Genomic DNA, 17,167 nt, shown 5'->3' on the forward strand with positions numbered 1-17,167 from the left:
TATTGCAATATAACATTGTATAAAAATTATATTGCTTTAGTTTTAGTGCAAATAAAGGTCAATAAGACGAATAGTTACTTTGGTAAACAAAAAAAAATCTATAAATAGAGAAGCCAAGAGTCTGGTAGATTGGTTAAGGTAAAATAGTTTACGGTAAAAGTTTTAGGTTGAAAGTGCTATCTATTCGATCTTACTTTCTTTGACATCCGTTTATCTGAAAAAATTGTCTAAGCTAACTTTGCATCGATTTGACTATTACTAATGAAGAAATAAAATACAGTAAAATTTTGAAGTTTAGTAAATTAGAAAAATAAAACAGAATTAGTTATATTTTACTTTTTCTTTTGAGGGTCCTGGTTCTGCATCTTGATGGCATAACTCCTGTAGTGATAGAAAGTCCACTTGAGTTGTATTTGACCACCAATTGCTGTGGAATAAACTACGGGAAGGGAAAGCGCCCACGCCAATTATTAAGATACTGGAGAAGTGGTACCTATTCCCAGCAGAAGAACGTAGTAAGATGGAAGTCAACTCTGTCCACAGCCAGCGGGCTAAACTGTGGCGTGAGACAAGGAGGCAGTATGTCTCCGGCTCTCTTCAGCGTGTACATGGATGGGCTGTCGCAGGTTTTGACCAGTACCGAGGTTGGCTGCTCCATCAATGGGCAAATGATAAATCACATCGCATATGCAGACGATATGGTCCTACTAGCACCATCTGTGGGAGCTATGCGTGAGTTACTTGCAGAATGCGAGAGATACGCCAGCCAGCATAACGTGAGATACAATCCAGACAAGTCTGAATTTATGCTCATGGACGCAGCACATACGCCCACACATGTACCACCTCTTTTGCTTGATGGAGTTCAATTGCGGAGAGTACACGAAGTCAAATATCTTGGCCACATCTTGTTGTCCAGTTTAAAAGACCACGAGGACATAGAAAGGCAGAGGCGAGCCACCGCAGTAAGGGCAAACATGTCGGCTAGAAGATTCGCCAAATGTAGTGACAGCGTAAAAAGACAGCTGTTCCTCAGTTTTTGTACAAGCGTGTATACTGTCGAGTTATGGTCCGACTACACCTGCGCGGCGGTGAGAGACCTGCGCGTGCAATACAACACATACTATGTACTGATATTTCGTTAAACGGAGAATACTATGATTCGGGCACGTCCACGACAACGCTCGTGAGATTGCATCGATGTTATTGACCCTCAGTGATATGCTTTAAAAACCAGTCCGTACAAGAACAATTTCGGAACAATCTGATTCAATTAATGAGGGTTTTCTACTCGTAAATATTTTTTTCCGCCAAGCGGCGATCCTAAGCTCTTTCTGACCGTAAACTTAACTTACTAAATAAATGTTGATTTGATATACGCAAATATGTGTCTGAGTAATACTTGAACAGCCCCCAAATAATAATAATAATTCGTTCTCCGCTACACCTCCTGTAAATATGAGTAAACTATCCCATTTGGCCATTACCATCCACCGATTATTTCTGATCCAGTTATACTAGACTTATGATATAATCCTATTTTTTAAATAACTGGCACTCTTTTGGTCTTAAATGAAAACTAGTGAAATTTTCTACATTTTTATTTTACAATTTATGTAATAGCCTGAGTTGTTTTGCTGATATCTGTCTCAAAATATTAGCAAAACGAATATTTTCATAGAAAGGGGAAAAATGCTATTTTTTGACGCTTCATATCTCAAAAAATATTTGACGGACATTGATAAAAAAGATGTCAAACTGTTTGGAATTTAATGCGCTTTCAACATTACACAGCAACTTTTGACCAAAAATGCATAGTTTTTTAATAAAACGGCAATAACCTAAAATAAAATAAAAAAATAAGTCTGATTTTTTTACTTTTTTTTTAAATTACGAAGTTAGCACACCATTTTTTTGCTTGCAAAATATAGTCCTACATTCCCCCAAGGATCCCAAATAACATACCAAAAATGCAGCTTTACATCACACTTTGTTTTTTTATTTCTCTTTTTGACCAGTGTAATAAGAAAAATATGGACAGTAGTTATGTTTAAACACCATTTATATTTAATAAAATAAATCAAAGAAAAAGATATAAAGTAAATGATTGATAGTGACGTGACTCCTCAGTATTTCATAGTAAAATAAATACATAAATATTATAGGACATTCTTACACAGATTGGCTGAGGCCCACGGTAAGCTCAAGAATGCTTGTGTTGTGGGTAGTCAGACAACGATATATACAATATAATATATAAATACTTATATACATAGAAAACATCCATAACTCAGGAACAAATATTTGAGCTCATCACACAAATAAATGCCCTTACCGGGATTCGAACCCGGAACCGCGTCGTAGCAAGCAGGGTCGTAGCATATTAGCAAATCGTTTTGACAGTTCCTAAAAAGAAGCTGATTTGACTAGTAGGAAACTAAACTATAAAGTCCCTTTACCCAAATAATGGCACGTATTATTTTTTGGAAGTCTATACACACATCTCGGACACTGGCGATCAAATATATAATTATGAAAGAGGCGCGTTGCTAGCACATAGTCTAAACTTGTGTAGGTGAACGCGTACCATGCATTGTGTGAGTGAGATAATGACAGGTCGACTGTTCGCGTTTTTGACAGGCGATAATTGTGAGGTAACCGAGAGGGGGTGGGCGGCACTTTCAGCGGGGAGCGGGAGTGGCCATACTGTACGATAGTACTCTTTATTATACTGTGTTTATACTGTACCTATTTGTTCTCGGCTGACTATTGTAGTAAAGCGGGTCGGTGTCGCCGTGCATATGGTACTCCTCTCTCTCGGATGAATTTTCTCTGGACACCTCCAGTGATCTCTGGAATAACATAGAAAAAAGTTGATTAGGTAATTGTAGAGTTGATGTTTTTTGGAAACAAAACCATGTTTTGTCGATTCAAACTGAATCTACCTCCAGTCCTTCACATACCTAATACCTATTCCAACCTTTTTTGCGTTACACCTCTCCTACTCAAAAGTACGCATAGTTCCTATAAAAAAGTTATTTCCATTTTGACCTTTTTAGGGACTGGCTTGAATAAAAAAAGCTTTCTTTTAGGAAAAATTTACATTTGAAAAAGTTTTCGTCTGTCATGAACCTAGAAAAATCGAACTACAGAAATAAATACATACAACCCTATGATAAAATTGCAGTTGCCGCACATCAAAAACATATATAACTCCATCTAGACAGATAAAGTCTAAGAAAAAAACGTACCTCAGTACCATACAGAAAAAGGTACGGTGGCCTAGATGGCATTACACCTTTGGGGTACGCTCAGCTACTAGATGGCGCTAATATTAATATTTGACATAACACACATATCAAGCTAGGAATATGGGCAAATTGTCAAAACTGAGGTTCAAAAGTTTTAAGCCTGTGTCAAGAGATGGCAGTCTATGCACGGTGATTACACATTTTACTTCGACAGTATTGCCGCACATTAAATACAGAACGTTTCAAAAAACAATAAAACATTTCAATAAGTAACAAGATGGATCCCAAGATTTGAAACACGTAACGAATTGCTATAAAACGATCATAAAACGTAAACGTATACGCTTCAGACATATCGTACGCCCGATTAGATCTGCATTCAATGAACGTCTATAAAATAAACATTTAACTAGATACAGATACCATAAAGTGAACATTTTATTTGATAGAAAAGTACAAGCCAGTGAATTTCGTTTCAGTCGAGTGCAACTTATTCATTCCAACGTTTGTTGGTTTTTCAGAACTTCGTGGGTGTTGGCTGTAGGATAATGTACTGTAGGTATAAGATTTGCATGTATCGGAAAACTAAAGACAGTTAGGTACCTAAAATAAATAAATAAATAAAAAAGCTTTTATTTCAGGCATAATGATCCCAAAGATAGGTTAGAACTGGCTTAAAACTAAATATAATAAAAATTTTCAACTTTCTGAGACGACTGGTTACGATTCGGGGACCTCTTCGGAGAAACCGAGGGTTTTGCCTGTGCAATTGCGGACGAAGTTATGATGACGAACAACTACCGGAAATATATCCTGAAGGACGGTACGGTCGACATTTGTCGGGCATGCCGCCGTCCCGGAGAGTCACTCAGGCATATCATTTCCGATTGTTCTCATCTTGCTAACGGCGAGTACTTGCACAGACATAATCTCGTAGCCAGGATTATTCACCAGCAACTTGCTCTTCAATACGGCCTTGTGGACCGCGAAGTACCGTACTACAAGTACTTACCTGCGCCAGTTCTTGAAAATGGTCGTGCCACGCTCTATTGGGATCGATCTATTATCACTGACAGGACTATTGTAGCCAATAAGCCTGACATTGTGATAATAGATCGACTGCAACGCCGGGCAGTGCTCGTTGACATCACCATCCCCCATGATGAGAATCTCGTGAAAGCCGAGAAGGACAAGTCCAGTAAGTACCTAGACTTGGCTCACGAGATAACCGCCATGTGGGATGTTGATTCAACGATCATTGTTCCGATAGTCGTTTCAGCGAACGGTCTCATAGCGAAGAGTCTCGACCAACATCTTAAGAGACTCTCGCTAGGTGGCTGGATCAAGGGCCAGATCAGTGTTGTCACATCTACCTATTTATAGGTAGATCTACCTATTTTGCCTCCCGTCTACCTGTCTACCTATTTCGGTCCTAAATCTACCTATTTTCTAAAATATTACTATTGTAGAAAATTCTCCATGCGTGTTACGAAATTAAGTTTTACCTGTCTTATAATTACAGCATTTTACTTAAATCGGAACGTGTTTAGTGAATAATCTGTGGGTGAGTCAGCTTGAAAGTCTTGATGTTTGACAGTTTTGACACTGACAGCCTGGTAGTGACAGTGACAGTGTCATTTGACAATGACATTCCTCATAGCAGTGCATATGACAATGTAGAAAGGCTATTTTCTTCAATAAATCTGATGAAAACTTGTCAAAGGAACAGATTATGTACGGAAACGTTAGAGGGGCTGCTTCATACAAAGCGGTTCATTGCGAACAATGGAGACGCTAGCTTGTGTTTAAAATATTTTAACAAAAACATATATAAACACCATAAAGAACTCACCAAGTAAACCAATAAATATATTTTTAATAGTTTAGAAGCATTTTTAATCATTAAAACTGGACTTACCTTAGATGGTATTAAAACAGGTAGATCTACCTATTTTTCGTTTCTAATTCTACCAGTTTCTACCTATTTTTTCACCCTGGTCTACCATTTTGTTCAAATTGTATGTGACAACACTGGGCCAGATGCAGAAGGCGGTGATCTTGGACACGGCGCGGATAGTCCGACGGTTCCTCTCTCTGCAGCCCTAACCACCGGCAGCTTGGGCCCTGCCCCGCTGCTGGCGGCACCCTAGGTTAGGTTTTTTATAATGTGTTTATATGTTTTTTTTATATTGTTTTGTATGTGTTTTTGTATTTTACTTTTATATCCATATTATAAACAGCCTAGCCTAAGATAGAAAATAAATACTGGGAATATTATAGGACATTCTTACACAGATTGACTGAGGCCCACGGTAAGCTCAAGAAGGCTTGTGTTGTGGGTACTCAGACAACGATATATATAATATATAAATTATTTAATTAGACAACGATATATATTATTAATTCCTGAAAACGTAAAGGCGCTGTAATTAAATTTTATTTAATGTTAATTATAACAATTACCACATGTTTGAACTAGTAAACTTAAGTTTACTAAACTTCTAAACTGATGTGTCTATTAGATATAAGTAGAACATAAAATTCACTATGTTCCGAGGTGGGCGTAAATAGCTGCGACACAGTTTATACTAATGCAGCTGATTACGAACAAATTTGTTACTAAATGTATGTTATTATGTTCAATAAAAATCTTTAAAATAAATATTTATATACATAGAAAACATCCATGACTCAGGAACAAATATCTGTGCTCATCACACAAATAAATGCCCTTACCGGTATTCGAACCCGGGACCGCGGCGTAGCAGGCAGGGTCACTACCGACTGCGCCAGACCGGTCGTCAAATAATAAAAATCAAATTTAAAAATTAAAATTAATATTAATATAGCACTAGATCAGCGCTGTGTCATTTTTTGTTCTAGTCCATGAGAATGAAATTCCAGTGTTTAAACACCGGACTTCTTATATCGTCAGAGACAACCACAAATATTAAATATACCTAACCGCTGTGGTAAATGGAATTATCTAAGAATCGAGCTCCTAAGCAAAGTCTGTGCCAATTTAAAGCCAGGCAACAGGTTAAGGCACTGGTTTTGTTCGTTTTTATAGCCAATAGCTCATAGCTTACTAGCTCGCGATGGGACCAGTGCCTTAGGCACCACTTGTTCTTGTGTATAAACAAACATTCATTTACGCGGTAGCTATATTTTCAATATTTGTATGGGATAAGTTGAGATACCTTTTTCAGATTTACATTATTCTATCTATCTAGGAAATCCCGCGTCGTGTTTAACCTGTTCATACATTTCGACTGTCATGATGCCGCTCATTTCTATAAATAAATAAATAAATAAATATTATAGGACATTCTTACACAGATTGACTGAGGCCCACGGTAAGCTCAAGAAGGCTTGTGTTGTGGGTACTCAGACAACGATGTATATAATATATAAATACTTATATACATAGAAAACATCCATGACTCAGGAACAAATATCTGTGCTCATCACACAAATAAATGCCCTTACCGGGATTCGAACCCGGAACCGCGGCGTAGCAGGCAGGGTCACTACCGACTGTGCCAGACCGGTCTATGGAAAAGCATATCGTCACTACTTTTAAAAAAACTTGTATCTTCGTCTATCAATGAAAAGAAAATTGTGGTATGTATGTATGGAATGCATATAGACTTACTGCGTTTTAACTTTAAGGAACACCGTGAGATACGAGATTTTTTAAAGTAGTGACGATATTTTATTTTCGTGATTTCAGCATTGGTCCGATAATAAAGGTTGTTCATTACGACCTCTTATTAAGTCACTATGCGAAATTTAATGGGTCCTTTTTATTTCACCCTGTATTTGTTTTGACGACCGGTCTGGCGCAGTCGGTAGTGACCCTGCCTGCTGCGCCGTGGTCCCGGGTTCGAATCCCGGTAAGGGCATTTATTTGTGTGATGAGCACAGATATTTGTTCCTGAGTCATGGATGTTTGCTATGTATATAAGTATTTATATATTATATATATCGTTGTCTGAGTACCCACAACACAAGCCTTCTTGAGCTTACCGTGGGCCTCAGTCATATTATGTGATATTACCTGTGGTGTGTGCATTTGGTGCGCGGCGGTACGGAACTGTGAGGCGCTGCAGTTAGCGTGCTGGCCCACGGGATAGTTGAGGTCCGACGTGTAGTCGGAATCCTCGGAGTAACCCGCTGGAAAATAAAAAATGCATATTTAACAACAATTAAGTATGTAATGAGAAACTGTCTATATCACCATTAGCTTGCCTTTTCAAATTTATATGGGGTCGGCGCACCATGTCCTTTTCTTCCATACCTCTCTATCGCCTGTCATCTCATCATCCATATAATGAATTTATGGCCCTGATCAGTATCATCGGCGAAATAGCCAATGTTAAAAATCTAGCTTCTATTTCAGGGTAGCACATTGTAATTTTAATTACTGCTGAGTCCTCTGCCCCTCAGACCTCTCTTCGTGACAGTGACAGGCCAACCCGCCCATGGTGTCAACGGGCTTAATGCGCTTATTTCATACAAAATTAACCACCAAAACGTTTCCACTTTGGTCCACCTGCCCTTAAAAGCAATGGCAGGCAAAGGCCAACAAAAAGGATTGCTGTCACAGATGTTTCAATTTCCATTAAAAAAAACACATGTCAGCCTCTGAACTACCGGGATGATGTCGGCGAGCTTGCTCGGCACGCTTAGCGTCAAGAGCACCACTGCGAAGGTGACGGTGAGAAGGTCAATTTGCGCTGTAAATCAGCGCTTCTCATGCCTTATACGTTATTTAATATAAAAACAATGTTTGAAATAAAGGGCGCCGTTGAGAAGGCTTGCGCTGTAAATCAGAGCTGCTCGTGCCTTCTGCGTTAGTAAAATACTCACAATGAGCTATATACTGCATCGGCCGGCGAGCCTGCTCAGCGCGCTCAGCATCGAGGACGCCGTTGAGAAGGTCCAGCTTGCGCTGTAAATCACCGCTACGTGTGCTACTTACGTTAGTAAAATACTTGCTCGTGTCATTTTCGTCAATAATATGACTTACTATAAGCAATATGCTGCATCTGCCGACGAGCCTGCTCCGAGCGCTCAGCGTCGAGCGCACCGTTGAGTAGGTCCAGCTTGCGCTGTAAGTCACCGCCAGTCATCCCATTTACGTCAGTAATATGGGTACTTACAATGAGCTATATACTGCATCTGCCGGCGAGCCTGCTCAGCGCGCTCAGCGTCGAGTGCGCCGTTGAGAAGGTCCAGCTTGCGCTGTAAATCGGCGCCGCCCGTGCCTTCTGCGTCTGAAATGGACATAGTAAAATGGTTAATCAACCATGTCACGGCAGCCGAATGGAAATATTAGACTCACATCTCATATTACACAAGTGGCTCTGTGAACAATAGACATTCGCAATATGTTTTATGCATAAATGCATACGCGTAAGTGAAAAACACTTATAAGTGCTTTATGTCATTACAACAGTCAAGTCACGATGATTTTAAGAGCCAGTTAGGGCGTTTTCACATTGCCCGATCCGATATCGGATGTCGGAAAGATTTCAAGGCAAAAATCAAAGATAGCAGCTTAAATGTATAGGATATCGGTCCTACATCCGATAACGGATCGCATAATGTGAAAACGCACTTACGGTATTGGAGCTTAAATCATACCTGTAAGAAAAATTGCGCATTATGAAAAATGTTCAAAAAGTTCAAAAACTGGATCGACGTAAGCGTCATTTATGTTTTAAGTGTGTCACAAATAACTATTACTAATAGCGATAATTAGAGAAAAGATAAATGTTAGTCTGTAGATTCAGTTCGTTTACAAATTTCTATCACGGTACTGGAATATGCTCGAGCATGCCGTTGCGAGGTACATAACGTCCTCCTGGACGTCCTCCTACAGATGTACTTTTAAAAAAAAATCTTCGTCTGTCAATGAAAAGAAAATTGTACTAAGTATGTATGGTGCATATAGACTTACTGCGTTTTAACTTTGAGGAACAGCGTGAGATACGAGATTTTTTAAAAGTAGTGACGAGATGTCAGGGCTTAGAGTAGAATATGACTTTAGGTATCCCCCAGGAAAAAGAGTTGTAAAAGTTTCTGTGCGCTGCGGTATGTGCTCGATGCCTACATACTCAGTATTAAATAAAACCGCTACGTTTCTTATGCCAGCATTCTTATTACGCTTATATGTACGTATTTATTTATACTTACACTATTAAACTACAAAATATTAGATTTCTTGAGAATTTGTAAAACAACTTTATCCTGTGGTAGTTTCGTATCCTCGAGCACAATAAGTTCTAAATTAAATTCTACCTAATTGCACAGTGACCTAAAAGAAAAGGTCACGAGATCAAGACAGTGCGTTCAGCTCCTATCTCTGCCATTATACGCGACCCAATTCTTGTATTAAACTAATTTCCACCCGCTACTACCATTACCCGAGAGGACCGAGAGCCACGGAACCCACGTCTTAATTATATCCGAACGACTGAGGTGTTTAAAAATATCTTAACATGCAATTATTAAAAAATACTTTTTTCTACTCAGAATTTTATTATGAGCTCTTTCGATTTTTATTTGATTTTATTTAATCGTATGGCAATATAATGTACAGAGAATTCATAATCTAACTCCAGAGAATTAATCAACTTTATAGCTTCGTCTTTAAGTTCAATTCACTTTAATGTCTTCCGGGGGGCCTCCAGTGTATACGATTAAATAAAATATTTTTATTTCATTTATTTTCTTTCAATATAAACTTACAGTTTTTAACAGCAAACTTTTACATGAGAATTCGTTTATAAGAGAAATCTTTATGTTCCGAGCGTGAACGCTTAGGAGCATAGTCTAGCTCAAACTTGAGGGTAGATAACCACGATATAAACTTTAAATATTAGAAATCACCACATAAAAAAACTAAATTTAAATTGGTTCAGTTCGACCGTTCCGGAAAGCTAAGATGCCGATTCAAATGACAGAACCAAAGAGCACGTAGGCGCTATTTTAACCAAAAATCAGACACATTTTCTCTATACAGACAGACAGACACGTCAAATTTTTAAAACGTATCCGTTTACCGTATCCGTGAAAGGATTGTACAGTTGAAAATAAAATAATGTAGTTATATAATACTAGTGTAACACAAAACTTTTCCCCTCACTTAGCGAGGAAACAACAACACAAAAAATGCGTTTATCACTGCTTCTAGTAGTTACACTGGTGGCTTTATTACTAGATTCACCTACTTTTATCAATTTTAAAGCAGTTAATTTGCGTTAGTGGATAAAAACCCGCTGGTATTAAAGACAAAAAAGTTGCCTATGTCGTTAGAAAGAGACTGCCTATGTCCATCCCTTCAACCATCTCCATTTAAAAAATCACGTCAATTTGTAGCTCCGTATTGACGTGAAAGACGGACAAACAAACAGACACACGCACTTTCCCATTCATAATATTAGTATGGGTTCACGTGACGTTAGTTATTAATAGCATAACTGGACAAGCACCCGTACAGGAAGAAATCTAGAAGCGGAAATGGCATTGGTTTGGACATATTTATCCTCAGAGAACCTGATACCTATCCAAAATGGCCCTCACCTGAAATATTGCCGTCCTAAATCGTTAGCGAAAAGTTAGCGGAAACCATGCCGTCCTAAATCGACTTGGCATCGCTCGGTTCAGCAAGAGCTCGGGGTGTTAATGATGGGGTGGGAAGAGGTTACCCAAACTGCCCAAGACCGGAATAAATGGAGAAATATGATTCGAACCCTACACCCCACCAGAGGGTAACAGGATGTAAAGAAGAAGAAGATAATCTTTATTTGTTCACTTTTCGTTTTGCGCGTGTTATCTTCGCTAGACCCCATGAGACTCCTTTTGTTGCACAGGCATTCAGCTGAACGCCGCTGGGTTAGAATTAATTTACGAAGGCGATTGAGTCTACTGACCTAATTTGTTTTATTATCAGATAATGAGGATATTAGAACGACACTAAATAAAGCCTTGGCCCTTGAATAATTAATAATAATACCGATCGATAGCCCCTTAGGAAAACCCCGAAATTGGATTAACCATACTTTTCCACGAATGTTTTCCTAGCCTGAAGTATACGCTACAACATAATATACCTCTGCCACACTATGCTTCTCGCGCTGCCCCTCGCGTTGCTCCTCGCGCTGCTTCTCGCGCTGCCGCGACGTTAGTCGTTACCTTTTCCGGCCACACACTGCCCTACTCGCGGGATATTCGCACTAAGTTGTTGCCGGCTCTTTGACTCGCGCCAAAAAACCAACAAATTGGGAGCGGTGGGCATGACGAGGGGCATGACGAGCGGCATGACGAGCGGCATGACGAGCGGCATGACGAGCGGCATGACGAGTAGCGCGGGCACACTATGCCTCTGCCTACTTCCCTCACTACTTCCCACGCCGCTCGTCGAGTGTGTGGCAGAGGTAAAGGGGCTTCTAAAGGAGCCATGTTCTCACTTACTCACATTTTGGAGAAAGATATCAATAGTCCATAATTCATTTATTTCATTTATTAGTTACTGGCCACATTGCAGTGCAAATTTGGAACGTTTAAAAGCTCCATTAGACTTTATTAAACTGTAACAAAAAAAACATTAAGGCGCACTTGCACCGACCACTTAACTCAGGGTTAGTGGGCTGTCAACTGTCAAATTCCATATAAGAAGGTGGGTTTTTGTTGGTGCAAGTGGCCATAAAGTTACCTTTATGTCAAAAATAACCCGTTGTTAAGAATTCTGCCAACGATAACATCAAGACCATAAAAAGAAAACACAAAGTACAATAACAGTACCTACTTTAGTGCTTAGGTTGTCGTCGTAGATTTTAATTATACGCAAAACACGTTAATGCAAAAACCAGTAAATACTTAAAATAGCCTTATTATAAATAGTCCTATTAGATTCATATCTATTAATATTTCTATTTTCTAGACTTAGAAATAGAGTTCAAAACAGTTTGCATAAAATGTGTAGCAACAAAAAGCAGGCTTGCGTGACGAAAATGCTACGTCAGGCTTCGGTACGAATAAATCATGACCCGCCTTAGAATCGGCTCCGATTAGGTATAACCGAGTACAATGCCTACCTTTATGTCTAAAATATTATGAAATGTATATGATTTTATAGCAGCGAAAGAAGGGTTACTTATCAACCGGCATAAAACCAAAGCGATGCCTCATATGCAACGCCAAAAAGACGGGGAGCCGGTTGAACCAGTAGCCGAAGTTCCATATCTGGGAAGTGTTCTGGACCCACTGGGATGGAAGAGGGTCGCTCGAATTAATAAAGCCCGTGCCGGATATGCGCTAATGAAACCCGTGTAGAAATCATTCGCACCAAGCTTGCTTTTGGACCAATGTCAAGTCGGTTCTTCTACGGCATTGAAACATGGCCCGTGACACAAGACATAAGCGAAGACTACAGGTGTTTGTAAACAAGTGTTTGCGGCGAATCGTTGGAGTCTTCTGGACGGCTTTGGTCAAATTGTGGGAATTTGACAAAACCCTATAGCCAAAGAGATATTTATGGCGCTGGATAGGTCATGTCTTACGAAGACCAAACATACCATAGCAAGTAGTGTTAGTATTACCGGATCAAGAAAGGTCGCCCGCGGACGACCAAGTTAAAAATAGTTTTCTATGAAAAGTGGAAAATTTAATTTGTAAAATCATCATCATCATCATGATTTTATAGAATAGTTTTAACTAGCTTTTGCCCGCGGCTTCGCTCGCGTTAAATTCGAAAATTGCGGAATTCTGCATACAAACTTCCACCCCCCCCATTCTAGGAAAGTGGGGGGGTAAGAAAGAGACAAAAAGTAGCCTATGTCACTCTCCATCCCTTCAGCTATCTCTACTAAAAAATCACGTCAATTCATCGCTCCGTTTTGCCGTGAAAGACGGAGAAACAAACAGACACACACACTTTCCCATTTATAATATTAGTATGGATTATATTTGCGTCAATTATAGATTATGTATTGTGTGTGTAGTTATAGATTATGATTCTACTTACTATAACAATATAATCCATCATGTCCATTCATTGCATGAAAACGTTCTTAATGAAATAAATGATTTTGCCCTGTATCATGGATCATGAAATAAAACACAAAACACGCATAAAGTTTATTCTCGTGGAATGCCTCTTCTCGAGATTTTTAAAGTAGATATTTTCTTAAAGAAACATTTGATAAAGCACGTCCCTATCACGAAGTAACTGGCGCCTGTTTCATGTTATTTCACGGTTCAGAATACCGAACGATACTTCTTCTAGACAGCTAGTTAAAAATACATTGCAGTGGGCTGTAGATAAATCGATGTTGGAGCCTTTTATAGTCTTTCAAATAAGCTTTATTTACTCTCAATTCACTTAAAGGTACATTATCTTAAGTTTTTATTGTGCCTACAATATTGTCCGTTGGTGATTTTGCTATTTCCTGTCTGATTGACATTATTTTCACTTATTTGCGAAACCTGTTGAATTTGTTTTTCAACTCCCGACGCAAAAACGACGGGGTGTTATAAGTTTGACGTGTCTGTCTTGTTGTCTGATGAACTGATTTATTTTAGTTTTTTTTGTTTTGTTTGAAAGCTTAATTAGTCGGGAGTGTTCATAGCCATGTTTGATGGAAATCGGTCCACTATGTCGAAGGTTTTTTCAAAATAATATTTTTCAAAATTATAGTTTGTACATTTGGATCACGTCTCCGATTTGGATAAAAATTGATAGGCTGATAGAGTCCATGATGCTCAGCAAGATCCACTAGGTTTCCCAAAATGTCCTAGATTGATTGTATGAAACTTTCCTTTTTTGTTACCAAAAATGTATAGAAATCTGGTAACAAAAAAGGAAGGATTCATACAAACTACACAGGACATTTTGGGAAACCTAGTGGATCTTGCTCTGCATCATGGACTCTATCAGCCTACCAATTTTTATCAAAATCGGAGACGTGATCCAAATGTACAAACTAAACGGGAATTGCTCAAATAAAGTCAAACAAAGATCAATTTGTAAAATTCTCAATTTGAAATAAATAATTAAACTAAAATTATTTTTATGTCGATACCTTAATACTCTTAAAATGTAGACATTTCATAGACGGGAATAGAAAAATTGTGGGAAAGTCCTTCGAACTAACAACATTTATATCTACATAACCTAAATAAGTACCCAGTTAAAAATTCCGAAAAGGAATCGTTTATAAATCAAATCTAAGTCCCCCAGACTCATTCTTGTCATAGTGACACTCTTAGACATTTCCCATTAACATATCTAGATCATAAAAAGAAATCCAATCGTGGTTCAAAGAGCCCCTCACACGTACGTACTCACGTACACATAAGACACTTAAACATAGTTCTTGAACACACACAATGTAAGTAATAGTATGTCATAACGTTTTATTGCTCCTAAACGCCACGTAACCCTTTCTTCGAAGATACTCAGAGACAAGGAACACGTCCTTGTGGAAAATCACTTCTTTTATGCGTTTTCTAAAGAATCCCGGCTTGTCTCTTCACTGATTAGATCATTATTTCATTAAACAATGCGCCACTTGCACCAACGAAAATGGAGGGTTTGCACCAACGAAAATGGACGGAACCCACCATTTTATATGGAATTTGACAGATGACAGCCCACTACTAACCCTGAGTTAAGTGGTTGGTACAAGTGGGCCTAAGTAAAACAAGGGTGTAATTTTGGACACGACTACAAGACGCGAATAATCCTATGGTTCATCTCTAACCACTACTAAGCTATCTAAGTTTGGTTTTTATCATGTGTTTATATGTGTCTTGCATTTTTTTCAAGTGTTTTTATATTTTAGTTTTATTTTAAAATAAAGCGGGAATAAAATAAAGAGGGAATAAAATAAACAAAACAGCTAAGTTATCTGGCCATTCTCAGGCCAAAATTGTATTTTTTATATCTGTGACATACTTGCATATTTGTTTCGAGAATTTTTATTTTGTACCTATTTTATAACAGGTCAGAAATCAGTCTTCCTGACAGTACCAAAATGCAATCCGTGCCAATTCTCCGTGCCTCTTAACCAATTGAGCTACGGAAGCCGCGCCGGACCTCGCAAATATAACCCATGCCTTTCCTTATGGTGGTAAATTTTTCCATTAATACCTTTAATATAGAAATCTGGAAATTCGTTAGCCGACGTTTCTGTTTATTAAAAAATAATTTTGTACCAAAATGGATTCTGATTCAACAAACTTTTATTCATTCCTGTAATTATGTCTCAAAGTACATTCGCGCGCCAAACTCACCTCACGGCAACCTACACTACTGGCTCCATAAATAGAGAGGTCATGACTCTTCACTGCCCCCGTTTCCAGCGCTGCCTCAATCCAGGCTATTTCAGGCGCTAATACTAAACCTCTGACTGCTGTGTGGACGCGTCGGACGGAAATATGGGGATACATATTTGTCTGGAAGAAATCGCTCTTTAGCGATAAGACCGCCTGTTGTTTACCTTTGTTCGTGTTTCTTCCTTGTTTTGTATTGTTGTATTTTATCAAGGACAATAAAGAGTATTGTATATTCGTATTGTTATTTTTTAACCCCCGACGCAAAACCGACGGGGTGATATGTTTGACGTGTCTGTCTGTGTGTGTGTCTGTTTGTCTGTCTGTCTGTGTCTATCTGTCTGTGGCATCGTAGGTCCCGAACGGAAGAACCGATTTCGATTTAGTTCTTTTTTTTTTGAAAGCTATAAGTTAGTCGGAAGTGTTCTTAGCCATGTTTTATGAAAATCGGTCCACTATGTCACGGTCCGGGTTTTTTCTAAATTTTAATTTTGTGGTTAGTTGTTTGATTTATTGTTATTAATTTTTAAATGGTATTAAATATTTGCCGGCCAATTCAAACGTGGTGTTTATATAACATTGGCCGAACGATACCCAAAAGTTATGTAATCCAGGCACCGCGCGTCTCGTCCACGTCAATATTGCCATTTGTAAGATAGGCTTCCTAAACGCATTTTTTTTTCACAATTATTCATAGACGAAAATTTTCTCACATTTAATTTCCCTGTGTTACTATTTCTTTGTAGTGACTTTTATGATACAGGGATACAGGCCATCACGAGCGAAATGACGATCCTTCGGGTGTTCGGATTCGGATTAGTAAAATATCTACTTTACTTACTAACTATGTACCCACTGCCTATCTAATGTACCTACCTACTTCTAATTCCCAATTTCCTTGCTTCCTTATACATACATGTTGTGTTTTGTTTTCACACGGGAATGCCATAGTTAAGAATTTATGAGAAAGCGCCTCGTATGTGTACAATACGTGTGTGGAATAAAAAATACTATGAGAGCTTAGAATCGTAAATCTTAGAAGGTGAATACTACCAGCGTAGCCGAATGGCAATCCTCCGCGCCAGACGCCGACATAAATGCAGACTAGCTCTGTCGCACCAATACGCAGGAGCGATAGAGATAGATAGTTAACGAAACAGATATTATCGTGAGCCTCTGTGCATTTTGCTACGCACACTGGTAATCATGGTAAAGCTACTCAGTTATTAATTTGAAACTCACAAGTACAAGTCATTTTTAACCCCCTACGCAAAAACGACGGGGTGTTATAAGTTTGACGTGTCTGTCTGTGTGTGTTTCTGTCTGTCTTTTTGTCTGTCTGTCTGTGTGTGTCTGTCTGTGGCATTGTAGCTCCCGAACGGATGAACCGATTTCGATTTATTTATTTTTTTGTTTGAAAGCTGAGTTAGTCGGGAGTGTTCTTATCCATGTTTTATGAAACTCGGTCCACTATGTCGCGGTCGGGGGTTTTTTCAAAATTTAAATTATAAGTTTATAGCCGAATGGCATTTTCCGACGCCAAACGAAAGCACGCCGCTGGCTCTGTTACGCAA

The 17,167-nt window shown here is 38.7% G+C and overlaps 1 protein-coding gene across 1 annotated transcript in view; it reads right to left on the reverse strand.

Annotated features, from left to right (window-relative positions):
- The window catches only part of LOC125233850 (protein unc-13 homolog B), a 463,752-nt gene that overhangs the window by 315,638 nt on the left and 130,947 nt on the right, over nucleotides 1-17,167 (reverse strand). The window contains exons 6-8 of the mRNA XM_048139988.1: nucleotides 8,417-8,530; nucleotides 7,312-7,427; nucleotides 2,749-2,852 (exon numbers count right to left, since the gene is read on the reverse strand). Of these exons, the coding sequence (XP_047995945.1) occupies nucleotides 2,749-2,852; nucleotides 7,312-7,427; nucleotides 8,417-8,530 (334 nt within the window). The remainder of the gene's footprint in view (nucleotides 1-2,748; nucleotides 2,853-7,311; nucleotides 7,428-8,416; nucleotides 8,531-17,167) is intronic.

The sequence above is a fragment of the Leguminivora glycinivorella genome, chromosome 15 (genome assembly GCF_023078275.1).
Source record: "Leguminivora glycinivorella isolate SPB_JAAS2020 chromosome 15, LegGlyc_1.1, whole genome shotgun sequence".
Lineage (NCBI taxonomy): Eukaryota > Metazoa > Arthropoda > Insecta > Lepidoptera > Tortricidae > Leguminivora > Leguminivora glycinivorella.